The following is a 17585-nucleotide window of genomic DNA, read 5'->3' on the forward strand; positions in this document are numbered from 1 at the left end:
TTTCAGGCTCCCTCCACCTTTCCCTCCACCAAAACCAGCTCCTGCCTACTGACTCTATACATCACGGCGTGTCAGCTTGATGTGGGAGGAAAGCCCGAAGTGATACAGTTCTCAGACGTTTACCACTTCGATGAAACCCTCGAGCACGGGTATGTTGCTGACAAACCTAGAAACATAATTGGGGCGTACCGGGATTCGAACCCACAATCATAGGTTTCTGGCGTGCCCAAGGGACGGAACTCATCACAGCGAATCGCGGCGCCTTAGACGACTGGGCCACCCGTGCCCCTTTTCCACTAACAGACTGTAACATGATTGGATGACATTTTCGCTTGTTAAGACTTGTATCAAGGTTGTGTTCTTATTTTTCAGCTTCAATTAATCTGTAAAAGTGTGGATGTGGATATTCAAAATAAGTTTGAAAGACACCGAAATATAACAAATTAGAGAAAACATTCTGCCAACTTGATTGCATTTCCGTACACGCGTCACATGTACACCGGTACATTTTAAGTCCGCTTCAATCACTTTCATCCCATTTCTTCACCGACATCAAATGTGGCAAAGTGGAGGCACAACTGCAATACTTTCAGCACAACACTATTCATGTGGGGATTTAAAACAATTACATTACAGAGAAGAAACGAAACATGTCAACAAATTCATGATTTGAAACAACTTTTGGTCAATTTGTGCACTCAGTTGTTTGTTGTGTCATTTCCCAGAAATGTAGGAAATGTGTGATAAACTGATAGATAATCACAGATTCATATTCATAACAATACTCATGTGAGGATGCAAAATGTTTCTAATACACAACAGAAACCAGTCAAGAAGAAAACAACACATTTAGCTAACCTTGTTACATTCTTGTACACAACAAACAACACATAGACAGGTAACTTCTATGTCCGCCTCAATCAATACAATCACATTACATTTGACAGTTTAAATAAATATGTCACACTTACATGTCATGTTTATTTTATTTCCTATGTGAGGGCGTTATAAATAAGTGACTTCTTGGAGTCAGTCATGGTGATGTCCACCCCGCTGACCACCTTCATGTTGACTGTGTAGTGATCTGGCGGCCCAACACTAAACATGGGGAGAAGAGACTTCCTCCTCTCAACATCCAACTTGGCCAAAACAATCTCCCTGACGAGATCGATGAAGGCGAGTCTCCCCCTCCCCACGTCCAGCACAACGCCATAGTGGAGGGTGGCCTGTGTGCCGGGTGTGTCAGACATTGTGTTTCTGTAACACTCCCCCTGCTCCCCCTGCTGATACACACTGGTACAGAGACTCCCCAGGTGTATGCCACATCTCCCTACATAGACACACCAGGAGCGGCGCTGTTCACAAACATACTCCCAACTGTCCACCTGGCTCTCCTCCCCCACACCCATCTCCAGGACAAGCCACCCGAACCCTCCACCCACCACACTCACCCTGGAGTGGGTCTCCCAGTATCGTGGTGTGTGTGGGGCAGGGGTGACATTAGATGGGGGTGGAGGAAGGGGGATGGGGGTGGAACTACAGATGCCACGGTATCTCCGTAACCTGCCGCTGTCTCTGTGTCGTGTGGCGGGCCGCGAGTTGACCAGCTCACAGTCTGTAGTTACGTGGCAGTAGTCTGTGTTGGCTCGAGCAGCGTCCAGTTGTAGTTTAGGACCTGGAAATATACATTTTGTTTACAGTTTACCAAATTTCCGGTCTTCAGATAACAAATGGAGCAGCTCATTGTGAACCTCGTTTCAATGTTTCAAAACACCACACTGAACGATCGGCTGCCATGTTCGTCTGTCTGTGAATTCATTGTTATTGTGATAAAATACAAATAATTTCACTGTGAAAGTATTTGTATGGGTATTTTAAATGTTTTACATAAATGCTTGTACGGTTTGACAATGAAATCTTTACTGCATAAAACATGTTAGTTAAGCTGCTCTGCTGTCAGTTGTCAGAAATAGACACTTGCTGCCGGAAAACGCATATGTATCTTCATTATGTCACGATAAAACTATTATTGTTACTATTCTAAACTCTTCTTGTACAATTTTGTAAACAATAAGACTGTTGTTTGACGATATTTTTACAGGTGAGTGTTCAACAGACACAGTGTGAACAGGTAACTTCTACGTCTGCTTCAATCACTGGCCGCAGTTTCAGCACACTCGCTGGACGGGAGAATGTCGCGTTATGTGTTGTGACTGGGCAATGTATTTGTGAATTGTTATATCTGTAATTGAAACGCAGTAGTTTTAAACAAGCTAGTGTATAATATTATGACAGGCCAACAGATGTCCGCTCTTGTAATGCGATTAGTTGCAGGTAAGCGCAATCACGTGCTGTTATGTAACATGCGACAGTCGGAATAAACAGCCGGTCAAGTGGCAGGCTCGTCTCCCTGCTCCCGCGTTTGTCGTTCCTCCCTGAGAACCCAACATTTTGGCGACGAGGATGGGATCCAAGGTAGCTATGAAGTATATGTAAAGGAATTTTGGTACGTTTATCTGGCTGTTTGACGATACATTGACGAGGTGTGTTCGTTGCGACGAGTGTGTTAGCCAAGAGCACGTGGTCTGCTGACCTTTGTTTCACCCGTCAGTGTGAAGTAGGAGAAGCGGTATAGATGAACATTGACTTTTGTTTCGCTCTTCTTGAGGCATTATAACCGTCACTATCTTCAGCTCAGAGATTATGGCTACCACGGGTTTTGTTTGTGGATTGTTTGAATTTAATCCAAAGAAGTCGACATGGGAGGAATGGTGTGAGATACTGACACATGTTTTCGTGGCAAACGGAATTACAGACGAAGACAAACAGAAAAGCATACTGTTAGCGTCATGTGGAACTGAAACTTACCAGTTGATAAGAGCATTGGTTCAGCCCGTGAAACCTAGCGAGAAAACGTTTGACCAGCTGGTGGTTTTATTGAAAGAACATTTCACGCCAAAACCATCGGAAATTGTACAGAGATTTAAATTTCATTCACGGAATAGGAAGGCTGGTGAAAGTGTAGCTGCTTATGTCGCCGAATTGAGAAAGTTGACTGACGGGTGTGATTTTGGAACGTCTTTACAGGCCATGTTGAGAGACAGGTTAGTGTGTGGTATTTGTGATGACAATATTCAGAAAAAGTTGTTGTCAGAGACTGCTCTAACATTTAGTAGTGCATTGAAAATTGCTAACGCAATTGAGGCGGCAGACAAGAATCTACAGGATCTTCACGGTGATAAAACTGTGGGACATTCAGTACACAAGTTTCGCAGTAAACCATCAGCACAATCTACAAAAGACCAGAGGCCTCATGTTGGATCTGGAAATAACAAACCTTGTTTTAGATGTGGAAAAACTACTCATGCTCCACACATGTGTTTTTATAAGAATGAGAAGTGTCATAAGTGTGGAAAACGTGGCCATATTGTGAGAGTCTGCAGGTCAGAAGAATCAATTCCGCAGAAACAGAATTCTAAGGCTAAATTCAAGGGAAGACAGAAAGTGAATGCTGTAGTGAGTGAGGTGAACTCGTGTGGCCCAGGTAATAGCAGTGCTAGTGTGGAAGACTTGTTTGAGAACTCGCTATTTCATGTTAGTACTCAGCCTTCGGCTAAAGGTGATCCAAACTACCCAAACCCCTACTACATTACAGTGGATGTTAATGGCACACCAGTGACGTTTGAGGTTGACACGGGATGCCCAGTGACCATTGTGAATGAGCAGACGGCTCAAAGAATTGGCCTTCAGTCATCGACATTATACACGTCACAAGTACCCCTGCGAAGTTATACAGGACAGGAAGTAGATTTGAACGGTTATACTACTGTGGAAGTATCTTACGAGGAGAGATCTTACTCCTTACCGATTTCCATAGCCAAGGGTAATGGTTCCAATCTTCTAGGTCGTACATGGGTACAGCCTTTGAACTTTGACCTGAGGGATGTTTCGGTGAACCTTATGAAATCTACAGATTTGACACTTAATGATGTTCTTGAACGACAATCAGCTGTTTTTGAGGAAGGTCTTGGAACACTTAAGGGATTCCAAGCTCACATCTACGTGGATAAAGATGCAACTCCGAAGTTTTTCAAACCTAGATCTGTGCCGTATGCATTACGTCAGAAGATAGAAGTTGAACTTGATCGCTTGCTGAGTGAAGGCATTATTGAGCCAATCAAGCATTCTGAGTGGGCGTGTCCCATTGTGCCAGTCATTAAACCTGATTCTTCTGTCAGGATTTGTGGAGATTTTAAACTGACAGTGAATCAGTTTTCAAAATTGGAGCAATATCCAATACCGACGTTGGAAGATTTGTGCACGAAGCTATCTGGGGGTGTAAAGTTCACCAAACTTGACATGAGTCATGCGTATCAACAGTTAGTCTTGGATGAAGAATCGCGAAAATATGTCGTGATTAACACCCACAAAGGACTCTTTAGGTACACAAGATTGCCATTTGGAGTATCTTCGGCACCCACTATCTTTCAACGGATGATTGAAAGTATTCTACAGGGACTCGATTACTCAGCGGGTTATCTCGATGATATCATAAACTCTGGAATCAACGACAGTGAGCATCTTCGTATTCTGGATGAAGTACTTCATCGATTGTCAGAAGCAGGATTACGTTTGAGAAGAAACAAGTGTGTCTTTATGGCTGATGAAGTTGAATATCTTGGTTATAGACTTGACAGTGAAGGTTTGCATCCAGTGGAGAAAAAGATTGCTGCAATTCAGGAAGCTAAGGTCCCTGAAAATGTGAAAGAATTGAGAGCTTATCTTGGTATTCTGAACTACTACCATAGGTTTCTACCAAATCTGCCTGACACTCTCTCCCCCTTGTACAAGTTGCTACAAAAAGAAGTGAAATGGTCATGGAGTACATCTCAACAAAAAGCGTTTGAGAAGTCAAAGAACTTGCTTCAGTCTTCGGATGTCTTGATTCATTTTGACAGCTCCAAACCACTTTTACTGCAGTGTGATGCATCCCCCTACGGAGTAGGTGTTGTGTTGGCTCACCAACTGCCTGATGGTTCGGAGAGACCTATAAGTTTTGCTTCAAGGACACTGACTAAGGCAGAGCAGAATTATTCTCAACTTGATCGTGAAGGACTGAGTGTGATCTTTGGACTGCGAAAGTTTCATAAGTATGTTTATGGACGTCATTTCCAGATCGTGACAGATCACAAGCCGTTGGTGTCATTATTCAATGAGAATAATCCAGTGCCACAGATGGTGTCTCCAAGAGTTCAGAGATGGTCAGTGTTGTTGACTGCATATGACTATAAAATTGTACACAGGAAAGGTACACAGCATACCAATGCAGACGCATTGAGCAGGTTGCCAGCGCCTGACTCAGGGAAGCCTATGGAAGACATGACAGTCTTAATGCTTCAGGAATTGGACACATGCCCTCTGAAGTCTAAAGACATAAGTATCCAGACTGGCAAGGACCGAACATTGTCTATTGTTCGAGAATTTGTGATCCGAGGTTGGCCGCAGCGTGATAAGTTGGATGACCACTATGAGCCGTACTACAGAGTTCGTTCTGAACTCAGTGTGATGGATGGATGCTTATTGAGAGGTTCGAGGGTCATCATTCCATTGAAACTCAGATCTGTCATATTGTCAGAGTTGCATCAGTCCCACCCAGGAATCACCAGGATGAAGGGCTTGGCCCGAAGCTATGTTTGGTGGCCGCATCTAGATGCTGACATAGAAACAACAGTAAACAGTTGTGATTCCTGCCAGGAAGACAGGAATTGTCCGAGTGTAGCTCCCCTACACCCTTGGGAGTATCCTTCTCAACCTTGGCAAAGACTGCATATGGATTATGCTGGTCCATTCATGGGTAGCATGTTTCTTATAGTGATTGACGCCTACTCCAAATGGATCGAATGTGCACCTATGTCGTCGTCAAATGCAAAGACTACCATAAACCAGCTGCGTCGGATGTTTGCAGCTTATGGCATACCAGAAATTATTGTAACTGATAATGCTACAGCTTTTGTTGGGGAAGAATTTGTTACATTTATGTCCAGAAATGGAGTTGAACATGTGACAACATCCCCTCATCACCCGGCTGGGAATGGCTTAGCAGAAAGGGCGGTTCAAATAATAAAAGATGGATTAAAGAAGACAACTGGTGACACAGTTGCAACTCAACTACATAGGTTACTATTTTCTTATAGAATTACACCACAGTCTACAACTGGTGTATCACCTTCAATGTTGTTTCTTGGACGCAGATTGCGTTCGCGATTGGACTTGATGTTTCCAAACCTTGCCTCAAAGGTGAAAAAGAACCAGAGAAAACTTGTGGATCAGTCAGCTCTAACGAAATGTAGGGCATTCCAAGTGAATGACTCGGTGTGGGTTAAGAACTTTGCTTCAGGTCCAAAGTGGATTAGTGGACAAGTTGATAGTGTAACTGGTCCATTGTCGTACATCATCAAGTTAACGGATGGAAGATTGGTCAGAAGGCATGTGGATCATGTCAGACGCAGGATGTCTTTATCTTCACCCCGAAGGGACGTGATTGAACGTTCAGACACTCCGCTAGAATCACAGTCTTCACGAAGGAAGGAGTATGAATCAGACTTACCTGACACATCACAGGTAGATTCCCATGAGGAAAGTATCCAAGGGGATGTTTCAAGTGTACCAGATATGTCTGAACCGGGGGAGGAAACGCCGGTAGTGACATCGCCTGTAGCACCCATACTTCGTCGTTCAACCAGAGTGAAGCAGCAACCGTCTTATCTGAGGGACTTTGTGTCAAAGTGACATTTGAGTGAACTGTGACTGTCATTTGCAGTGAACTATGTGTCAAGGTGGCATTTGATTTAGCTGTGAATTACAGTTACTTGTATCAGGACTATAATACTTCAGCAGGTTATCAGTATTATTATGTGTCGAAAAAAAAGCTCAGTTTAGTTAAATTTCACTTTCTACTTTAACAATGTTTTCATTATGACTGACTTGTCAAGTCACAGGGTTATTAGTACTTTACAAGAGTCAGTGTACATTGTTAAGTTACTTATACTTTATGAAGTTCCGTGGCCTGTTGTTTATCAAAGATTATTATTTTGGTTTCAAAGTAACTTAAATTTAGGAGGGGCGGATGTTATATCTGTAATTGAAACGCAGTAGTTTTAAACAAGCTAGTGTATAATATTATGACAGGCCAACAGATGTCCGCTCTTGTAATGCGATTAGTTGCAGGTAAGCGCAATCACGTGCTGTTATGTAACATGCGACAGTCGGAATAAACAGCCGGTCAAGTGGCAGGCTCGTCTCCCTGCTCCCGCGTTTGTCGTTCCTCCCTGAGAACCCAACATGAATATTTCACGCATAATGCTTTTATATTTTTATGACATATTTTTCAAAGTGATCAGTTTCTTATATCTCTAAAGAGTTCATTACAGATTCCTCGAGAAAAAGACACTGATACTGACCATTATGATCATCACTATGTATAGGTTAGGCCGAGACGACCCAGTGTCTAATCGTTGAAAGGATAATTAAACCGTGAGGCGCGCAGAGTCCAGTTATTCAACCGATTCAACGATCAGCACCTGCGATCCGAGTGGTCTGACATACTAAAACATTTATGGCACCTTAAATGCTTAAAAAACAACTGCCCAACTGTGAGAACACTGTGTGAGGTGGCCCTGCGTGAAGCACGTGAAATGTGTTCCCCGAGCCTTGCGCACGTGCACTTTGGGTTAGGAAATGCATGTCCCGGGGCAAGTATACCATTCATTTTGGACCAACTCGAGCACATTAATTATCAATCACCTAAATATTGCTTGCCCATTTTGATGGGCCTATTATGAGCAAATATAACATTGATCTAGATAATAGTAATTTCTTTTCTGTCTGTTCGTTTCGTTGAACGAAAAGCTACAAAATCACAAGTACTGTACATATAGTAGAATGCACAGAGTATTCATAGAGAATGCACTATATAAACATTGCATAAAACACAGTTCATAAAGGGATAAGGCAATTACGGCTGATGTAAGTAAATATTTAGTTGTTAATTTTCTTCCCTTTCTCCAATGTCGCCGTGGCAGAAGACTACATTCGTTAGCCTACAGTGCGGACTTTGCGGGTTCGAAACCAGCTGGCGACAACGTTTTTCATGAAATTATTCTATCATCAAGATACATGATAGGGAAAAAAAAGAAGTTCAGTCATTGCCAAGTGGCGTTAAACTAAAAATTCAGTCAGTTTGACCACGGACAAAGGGGCCGTGGTTTAAAGATTTATTTAACATTTAAGTCAATGGGTGAACATACAGCGTAATTGATGACACATGCTTATTTCACTGTAAATGGCGGAATATCTGAACCAACTTTTTATCCATTTTCAACTCATTCCCGTAAATAGTCAAATATGTATACAAATTTAGGTATATAAACTTTCACCTTTAATCAATGATCAACCATTTCCAGCCTTCTCTCAGCACTTCTCTTCTCGGCGTAGACGAAATTATTTATTATATGAGGACATTTTTTGATAAATATTTTTACTGCTTCATGCAGTATGATATTTACTGCAGCGCATCAATATCTTTACATGCTATTGTTTTAAGTGTGGGCTTCCATCTTGCCGAAAGCATTGACATTAAACAAACTAGCACCAGTAATTGTTTTACAAACAAGACACATGAGCTAAGACTTAGTTTTAAAGGTTAACAAAGATAATGGTATTATCGGCCCTTGTTTTAGCCATTATACAACATGAACCTTTGTAATATTGAAAGACCGTGTTCAGCTACACGTACCTGTTGAGAAGGGAGAAACAGGTTTTGTTTTGTTCGTTTCTTTTTTATCGACACACTCAGCAACTTTCCCGCTTTATTGTGATCGAGTGAGTATGGTTTTACGCCGCTTTTAGCAATATTCCAGCAATATCACGGTGGGGGACACCAGAAATGGGCTTCACACATTGTACCCATGTCCGGAATCGAACCCGGGTCTTCGGCGTGATGAGCGAACGCTTTAACCAGTAGGCCACCCGACCGCCCTTCACGCTTTATAACGGCGATCTGTAGATACTCGAGTATGGACAAGAAAATCCAGTGATTGACATCATGAGCATCGATCCACGCAATTGGGATACGATGACATGTATCAACCAAGTCACCGAGCCTGACGACTCGATCCCGATCCCTCATACGACAAGCATGGGTTGCTGAAGACCTATTCTATCCCGGATCTTCACGAGTCGGGAGAGCCAGGTAGGCCTTGCACATGTCTCTACCAGCGTGACACATTAAAGTCGTTGATGAACAAAATAACGACTAGTTCTCGGAGCTTCGTGTCATCCTCTTATTCCAACAATTGACGAGAGATCTCCGTGGCTGTTAGTGACGAAACTTCACGGGTGGACAACCTCAGTACACACAGTATCATGTCTTGTGTTTAAACAAACGACTGACGAGATATCTCCGTGTCGCAGTTTACATGGCATACATGACAGGCTTGGGCGTTGTCACGTTTTCTCCCCCTACACGATTCACGTCAGCTCTTCTGGGACACACACGCGCGCCGTGTGCACACATATCTACCAACCTTCAGATGGGGACATTACCCACTCGTTGCTTACTACAGAGTTGTTGTCGGCCGCATCGTGAAACGTTTACGCCCACTTCGCTATTTCTCATGAAGCGTTGTCTTGGAAGTGCAATTTCAGTGTTACAAGAGTGTTATCTATCTAACGCCTCTTCCAGTCAGGGCAATACTAAGTTACTCACTTAAAACAACATACACTACAAGGGGTCAAATTTTGATATATAGCATTTGTGAATGCCATTAACCAAAGAGGTGCAACGCCCTGCACCAAAATGTAATATCCCCGTGGGCGAGGGTGGTTCTTAAGTCTTCAAGACAATCTGGATTTTCAGAATAGATCTTCAGTAAACAATGTGAGAAACTCGACAACGTCCATGCGACCAGACACCAGAAATGTCCAGAAACTACAGACATGCAGGTAGTATCGTGTCCTGTGTTTAAAGGGAAGTCAACATCACGCAGTATCATGTCCGGTGTTTAAAGGGTGGACAACATCACAGCACGCTGTATCATGACCGGTGTTTAAAGGTTTCACAATCTCAGCACGCCATGTACCATGTCCTATGTTCAAAGGGCAGACATCACCACACCAAGTACCTTGTCCCGTGTTTAAAGGGCGGATAACATCACTCCACCCAAGTGCCATGCCCCATGGTAAAAGGGCAGACAGCATCACCACTACAAGTACCATGCCCCGTGGTAAAAGGGGAGATAGCATTACTACACCAAGTACCATGTCTCGTGGTTAAAAGGGCGGTCGGGTAGCCTAGTGGTTAAAGCGTTCGCTCGTCACGCCGAAGACCCGGGTTCGATTCCCGACATGGGTACAATGTGTGAAGCCCATTTCTGGTGTCCCCCGCCGTGATATTGCTGGAATATTGCTAAAAGCGGCGTAAAACCATACTCAGTCAGTCAGTCAGTCAGTCTCGTGGTAAAAGGGCGGACAACATCACTACACCAAGTACCATGCCCTGTGGTGAAAGGGCGGACAACATCACTCCACCCAAGTACCATGCCCCGTGGTGAAAGGGCGGACAACATCACTCCACCCAAGTACCATGCCCCGTGGTGAAAGGGCGGACAACATCACTACACCCAAGTACCATGCCCCGTGGTAAAAGGGCGGACAACATCACTCCACCCAAGTACCATGCCCCGTGGTAAAAGGGCGGACAACATCAGTACACCAAGTACCATGCCCTGTGGTGAAAGAGCGGACAACATCACTCCACCCAAGTACCATGCCCCGTGGTGAAAGGGCGGACAACATCACTACACCCAAGTACCATGCCCCGTGGTGAAAGGGCGAAGAACATCACTACACCAAGTACAATGCCCTGTGGTAAAAGGGCGGACAACATCCCTACACCCAGTACCATGTCCTGTGGTAAAAGGGGGGACAACATCATAACACCAAATACCATGCCCTGTGTTTAAAGGGCAGACAATATCACTACACCAAGTACCATGTCCCGTGATAAAAGGGCGGACAACATCACTACACCAAGTACCATGTCCCGTGTTTAAAGGGCAGACAATATCACTACACCAAGTACCATGCCCTGTGTTTAAAGGGCGGACAATATCACTACACCAAGTACCATGCCCTGTGGTAAAAGGGCCGACACCATCACTACCCAAGTCCCATGACCTGTGGCAAAAGGACAGTCAACATCACTACACCAAGTACCATGTCCTGTGGTAGAAGGGCGGACAACATCAATGCATCAAGTATCATGTCCTTAGGTAAAAGGACGGACACCACCACTACACCAAGTACAATGTCCTGTGGTAGAATGGCGGACAACATCACTACATCAAATCCCATGACCTGTGGCAAAAGGGCAGTCAACATCATCACTCCAATTACCATGCCCTTTGGTAAAAGGGCGGACAACATCACTACACCAAGTATCATGCCCTGTGGTAAAAGGGCGGACAACATCACTACACTAAGGAACCATGCCCTGTGGTAGAAGGGCGAACAACATCACTACACCAAGTACCATGCCCTGTGGTGAAAGGGTGGACAACATCACTCCACCCAAGTACCATGCCCCGTCGTGAAAGGGCGGACAACATCACTACACCAAGTATCATGCCCCGTTGTAAAAGGGCGGACAACATCACCACACCAAGTACCATGCCCTGTGGTAGAAGGGCGGACAACATCACTACACCAAGTACCATGACCTTTGGTAAAAGGGGGGACAACATCACTACACCAAGTACCATGCCCTTTGGTAGAAGGGCGGACAACATCACTACACCAAGTACCATGTCCTGTGTTTAAAGGGCGAACATCATCACTACACCAAGTACCATGCTCTGTGGTAGAAGGGCGGACAACATCACAACACCAAGTCCCATGACCTGTTGGAAAAGGGCAGTCAATATTACTACATCCAGTATCATGTGTTCAGAACATGGACGACATCATTGCACCCAGTACCGTGTTGTGTTGAAAATGGTGGATAACATCAGTAAACCCATGCCATCTTCTGTGTTCAGAAGATGGTCAACACCACTAGACACTGTACATTGTTCGATGCCTTGTGTTTAGGAAATGGAAACATTACAACACACAGTAACGTGGTGGATTTCAGTGATGCAACAATCACTTGATACTTCGTGAAACGTTTTCAGCAGTGCCCTGTCGACTAGGAAAAAGCGCTTCACCAAAACCTATCCTGTCCGTTTAGGGCGAGCAACGAAACATGTAAAGTGTGGAACACGGCCAAGCACGCATCTGATTGTACTCACACTGCAGAGTTACCGGTGTCCTCGTTCCTGTTTTCAGAGTGTAGGTTTTAACACCCGCATCTGCAAAACAATTGTTAGATAAAAGAACAAACATAAATGCATTAAGTTAGATGTTGAGATGTTTCACTAGCGGAATACACCATCTTTGTACACAACACAATATCTGCAAAGACAAATCTTGGGCCGTTTAATAACTACAGTGGTTAAAAGAAAAATCCCATTCTAACTCCCCCCCCCCACCCCCCCACACCCCCCACCCCACACACACACCACTCTTCAACTGCTGTACACTACTGATGGAGATTCATTCAGTATCAGATCTTTAACCATTAAATTTACACATATCATAATATCATGTCAAATTGAAAATCTGAATCTGTGAAAAATTCAATTATTCAAATTCATATTTGTAAAAAGCTTACAAGGTCACCTTAAGATTATTCAAACCTATATTAGGTTTGGCATTTTGTGCTTTTGAAAATATAGCCTGTGAAATATAGCATGAAAACTGAAGGCTTATACATGGCTACGTTATTTTGTATTGTTAATGTTTTCAAACTAATGAAACGTATCTTACCAAAACTTGCCAATGGAGTTGGATCGTCAGCTACCTCCAGCACTTTCAGCTTAGAAGAAAATAATCCAAGAATCACATAACAGTAGGCTTGTTTTGAATATGAAATACAGGCGTCACTTGACATGACATGTACCAAGTCAATCGTGAAATGCTAAATTTAATAAAAGCTCGTACATCAGAAAAAAATGACTCGTATGTACACACGTTTGCTGAATGAGAATACTTACATGTTTGTATTTGTTTTCCAGGTCAGTTAGATGGCTATCGTCTGTCTGTGTCCCTTGATCTGTACAATAAACACACGCAACTGTTACAAATCGATGAGGTGTTGTTGATAATGTATAGATGGCTTATAAGCAACCCATCTTTAACTGAACATCAACAAAAATACGATAACACAGTATTCAGTAGTAATAAACAAAATAAAGTTTAATGTCATCGTGTTCTACCAACTTTTAAAAGCAAAGTTTTCAAATACTTACTCTTTGTTTGTTTTATTCAAAGCTTCAATCAATCTTCATATACAAAATGAACTATCGCCAGAGTAAGAAGCAAGTACCTGCATGTGTATGTGCCTGAGCTGCTGATCCATCTTCATTGACAGACCCGAAGTCAGATATGTAGGATTTCAATTTCTCCAGGCCCCCTGTTTTGAAACTGGCTGCGGGTGCACTGTGTGTCTCTGGTGGAACTGATCTGAGATGCGTCTTCGCTGTATCTTGTATCGAACACTCCAGTGTGAGAAAGTCAGAGTTTGAAGCATATCTGAGCACTGTCCTGATGTAGTCTGAAGTCCACTTGCATCTTTCACTCTCGCCTTCAGAGGCAGCTTGTACAGTGTGCAGCTTTGACAGTTCCTGTTTCGTCTGATTCTCCAGATCTATGACCAGCTCCTTCTCTCTTTGATCAAGTTGTGTCCTCAGAGAATGGAAAGTGTGGTGGATGGCCTCCTTAAGAGCACGTCTTGTATTCTTTGTGTCATTTACGACAATGCTGACGCTCTTCAAATATGCTTGGTGACAAGTATGATGGGCAGTCACATTCTTCCCATGTTGTTCTATCCGTCCTTTTGCCGCATCAGCAGCCATATCTAAACCCTCAACGTCGTGCTCGGAATGCTCGCCAAGCCTGCATTTGGCACAAATTGAAATGTTGCAGTGTTTATCAAAATATTCAAGAGGATAACGATTGTGAAGTTTGCATACTGGTTCTACAAACATGCCCCCCGGTGCCATATCCCGAAAGGTTTCAACAACATGTCTTCTGGTAGCTTTAAAACCATTGTGCAAGTTCTGGCAGTATTCGCAGAGGAACTCTTCACACTCCTGACACCAGCACACAGCCTGATTTCCATCGTCTTCATTTGTACAGAGAAGCTCTGTGGGGCGTTTTGTGACGGTCAGGTGGAATATTTCCTTCTGTCTGACTGCATCCTTCTGGAGGCTCGTGTCTGTGAGGTTGACCTCCCTCTGACATGTAGAGCATGATATCACACCACCAGCTGCAGATGTCACACACGTCTCACACACAGCGTGTAGACAGGGTAGTAAGTAGGGGACTGGACCTTTCAGGGTAAACTGCTCCCGACAGACATAACACTTCGGGAAGGTGTCCATTCTGAAACATTGTCTCTATTACAACGAGAACATTGCATAAACAATTGTAATAATACGAACAGTTTATCAATAATGGCACAATCATTTCACGAAAATAAATGGGCTCAACCTAAGCACTAACACTTGATCCATGATGTATTTGAATTAAAAACAGGCAATCACATTACAACTGATTATTGAATACATAAAGATAAAGATTCCTTGAGACACATGTTGTGATATTGTTGTATTGAATATTGATACTGGTTGTTAGAACGTTTTCTAGACTGCCTTTCTGATTCTGGTGATAATGAATGTCAACAGGACATCGTTCGTATGATGCGGTGAATGCTCTAGCAAACATTAAGTTATCGGGACCGTCATGTGTATTCATATTTCACAATCAACTAGTGTATAGACCTCGAAATGCCGCCAAAATTTGAAATTCAGCTATTTGGAATGTTTTGGTCTTTTGTCTCGGTCAAATTGAAAAACGAAAAGAGATCACATCTCTAAACATTGGATGAGAGGAGGTGGCGATGCCGATTTTGTAATAGCCATAGCCATGTATATGAGAAAGTCATACTGACCGGTTCAAAAGTTCAAAGGGAAACTATCTATCTACACTGTTTACCTCATCCGTACCTTCATCTTCCTGTACTCTCATATCAGCATACACTATATACTCCACCCGTACCTTCCTCTTCTTGTACTCCCATATCAGCATACATTATATACTCCACCCGTACCTTCCTCTTCTTGTACTACCTACCAGCATACACTATATACTTCACCCGTACCTTCCTCTTCTTGTACTACCTACCAGCATGCACTATATATACTCCTACCGTACCTTCTTCTTCTTGCACTACCTACCAGCATACACTATATACTCCACCCGTACATTCCTCTTCTTGTACTGCCTACCAGCATACACTATATACTCCACCCGTACCTTCCTCATCTTGTACTACCTACCAGAATACACTATATACTCCACCCGTACCTTCCTCTTCCTGTACTACCTACCAGCATACACTATATACTCCACCCGTACCTTCCTCTTCCTGTACTACCTACCAGCGTACACAATATACTCAATCCGTACCTTCCTCATCTTGTACTACCTACCAGCATACACTATATACTCCACTCGTACCTTCCTCATCTTGTACTACCTACCAGCATACACTATATACTCCACCCGTACCTTCCTCTTCTTGTACTGCCTACCAGCATACACTATATACTCCACCCGTACCTTCCTCTTCTTGTACTGCCTACCAGCATACACTATATACTCCACTCGTACCTTCCTCTTCTTGTACTGCCTACCAGCATACACTATATACCCCACCCGTACCTTCTTCTTCTTGTACTGCCTACCAGCATACACTATATACTCCACCCGTACCTTCCTCTTCCTGTACTACCTACCAGCATACACTATATGCTCCACCCGAACCTTCCTCTTCTTGTACTACCTACCAGCATACACTATATACTCCACTCGTACCTTCCTCATCTTGTACTACCTACCAGCATACACTATATACTCCACTCGTACCTTCCTCATCTTGTACTACCTACCAGCATACACTATATACTCCACTCGTACCTTCCTCTTCTTGTACTACCTACCAGCATACACTATATACTCCACCTGTATCTTCCTCTTGTACTACCTATCAGTAAACACTATTTACGCTGTCTGTATATCCCACACCTTGTGCTATCTACCAGCGTACACAACTCACTGCACCCGACACTCCTGCACCTTGATCTCCTTGACTCCGACACAGTTAAATCTCTATAAATAACCCGTCCTACATGTAGCTTGCGTACCTCCACAATTATGTTCAAACTATGCAGTCGACGACAGTGTTCAATACAATGCCGACAGCAGTCAAGTCACAACAAGCAGGTTACAGATTGATCCTTGTAAAGAAGCGGAATCTCTCTGACCCTAATATGTCCCAGTGTTAAAACACTGTTTAACTCTAACAACTTTAGGTAGAGTTGTTCGTGTTTTGTAAGTGTTATAGCGTATGCATCGTGCATAATATACTTCGAGCAATGGCGTCTGAATTGGGAGTGAAAATGAAAGGTTTACTTGATTGCTCCGATTCCTCGAATGTGTAACTTTAAATCAAGGCCAAAAGGAATATATAATTTACTATAACGCTGATTTACACTGACAATATATCTTTATCAAGACACTTTTACTCATATATGTCGCGACAATACAGGACACACCTACCTGAGAGTTTATCTTCCTTGTTATACAGGTCACTTCCGGGTCAGACGGCTATGCGCGAGCGTCCTCGAATTGTGAAAGAAAATATGTCACATGACACATAAACATAAAAAACGTACAAACTTTATTATTTGATATAACAAGTAGTCCATTCAAGTTACATTGAGACCTGTATTTAACAGTAGTACTGTTGTGTCGTGGCTGGTCAATGTAATGTGGGAAGGAAGCCCAGCACTAGGACTGCGTTCCTAAATTACAAAGCAGCTTAATGCGTTATTTCAATAAATAAATTTAAAACTGTCAAATAAATTATTTTCCTAAATATATACAAGTGACACAGAAAAAGTTTTGCACATTTGCAATAACCTCCAACTTCATTTGTTAATATTGTATGTGCTCAAAATTAACCTGCTTGTTTACACTGGCAGGGGGCACGGGTTGCCCTGTCGTCTAAGGCGCCGCGATTTGTTGTGCAGAGTTGCGCCCCTTTAGGCACGCCAGAAACCTATGATTGTGGGTTCGAATCATGGTTCGCCCCAAATATGTTTCTAGGTTTGTCAGCACCATACCCGTGCTCGTGGGTTTCACCGAAGTGGTAAACGTCTGAGACCTGCATCACTTCGGGCTTTCCTCCCACATCAAGCTGACACGCCGTGATATAACTGGAATACTGTTAAAAGCGGCGTTAAACCCAACTCACTCAATCAACTTGGCTGTTCAGTCATTTTGTTATCTGACATATCTGGGTACAGGTGTTTGTGCATGGGTATATATCACTGTGCTGAGATACTCAGAAGAAATATTTGTTT

The 17585-nt window shown here is 43.2% G+C and overlaps 1 protein-coding gene across 1 annotated transcript; it reads right to left on the reverse strand.

Annotated features, from left to right (window-relative positions):
- Positions 1–831: 831 nt before the first annotated feature.
- On the reverse strand, positions 832–16817 carry LOC124125936. The gene is made up of 6 exons (XM_048402305.1): positions 16780–16817; positions 13484–14541; positions 13152–13210; positions 12925–12973; positions 12348–12407; positions 832–1675 (listed from the first exon to the last, which is right to left on the reverse strand). Exons 2-6 carry the CDS (start codon positions 14538–14540, stop codon positions 993–995), a joined length of 1908 nt encoding a protein of 635 aa, XP_048258262.1. The 5' UTR covers position 14541; positions 16780–16817; the 3' UTR covers positions 832–992.
- Positions 16818–17585: the final 768 nt, after the last annotated feature.

The sequence above is a fragment of the Haliotis rufescens genome, unplaced genomic scaffold (genome assembly GCF_023055435.1).
Source record: "Haliotis rufescens isolate VD_foot unplaced genomic scaffold, xgHalRufe1.0.p SCAF_25, whole genome shotgun sequence".
Lineage (NCBI taxonomy): Eukaryota > Metazoa > Mollusca > Gastropoda > Lepetellida > Haliotidae > Haliotis > Haliotis rufescens.

Bases quoted from the DNA above. Each gene is read 5' to 3' on its own strand.
- LOC124125936 (XM_048402305.1), bottom strand. From the start codon at position 14,540: ATGGACACCTTCCCGAAGTGTTATGTCTGTCGGGAGCAGTTTACCCTG. The intron at 13,211-13,483 runs GTACTTGCTTCT...TTTATTGTACAG, and splicing joins TCAGGCACATACACATGCAG to ATCAAGGGACACAGACAGAC. The intron at 12,974-13,151 runs GTAAGTATTCTC...TTTTCTTCTAAG, and splicing joins TGGAAAACAAATACAAACAT to CTGAAAGTGCTGGAGGTAGC.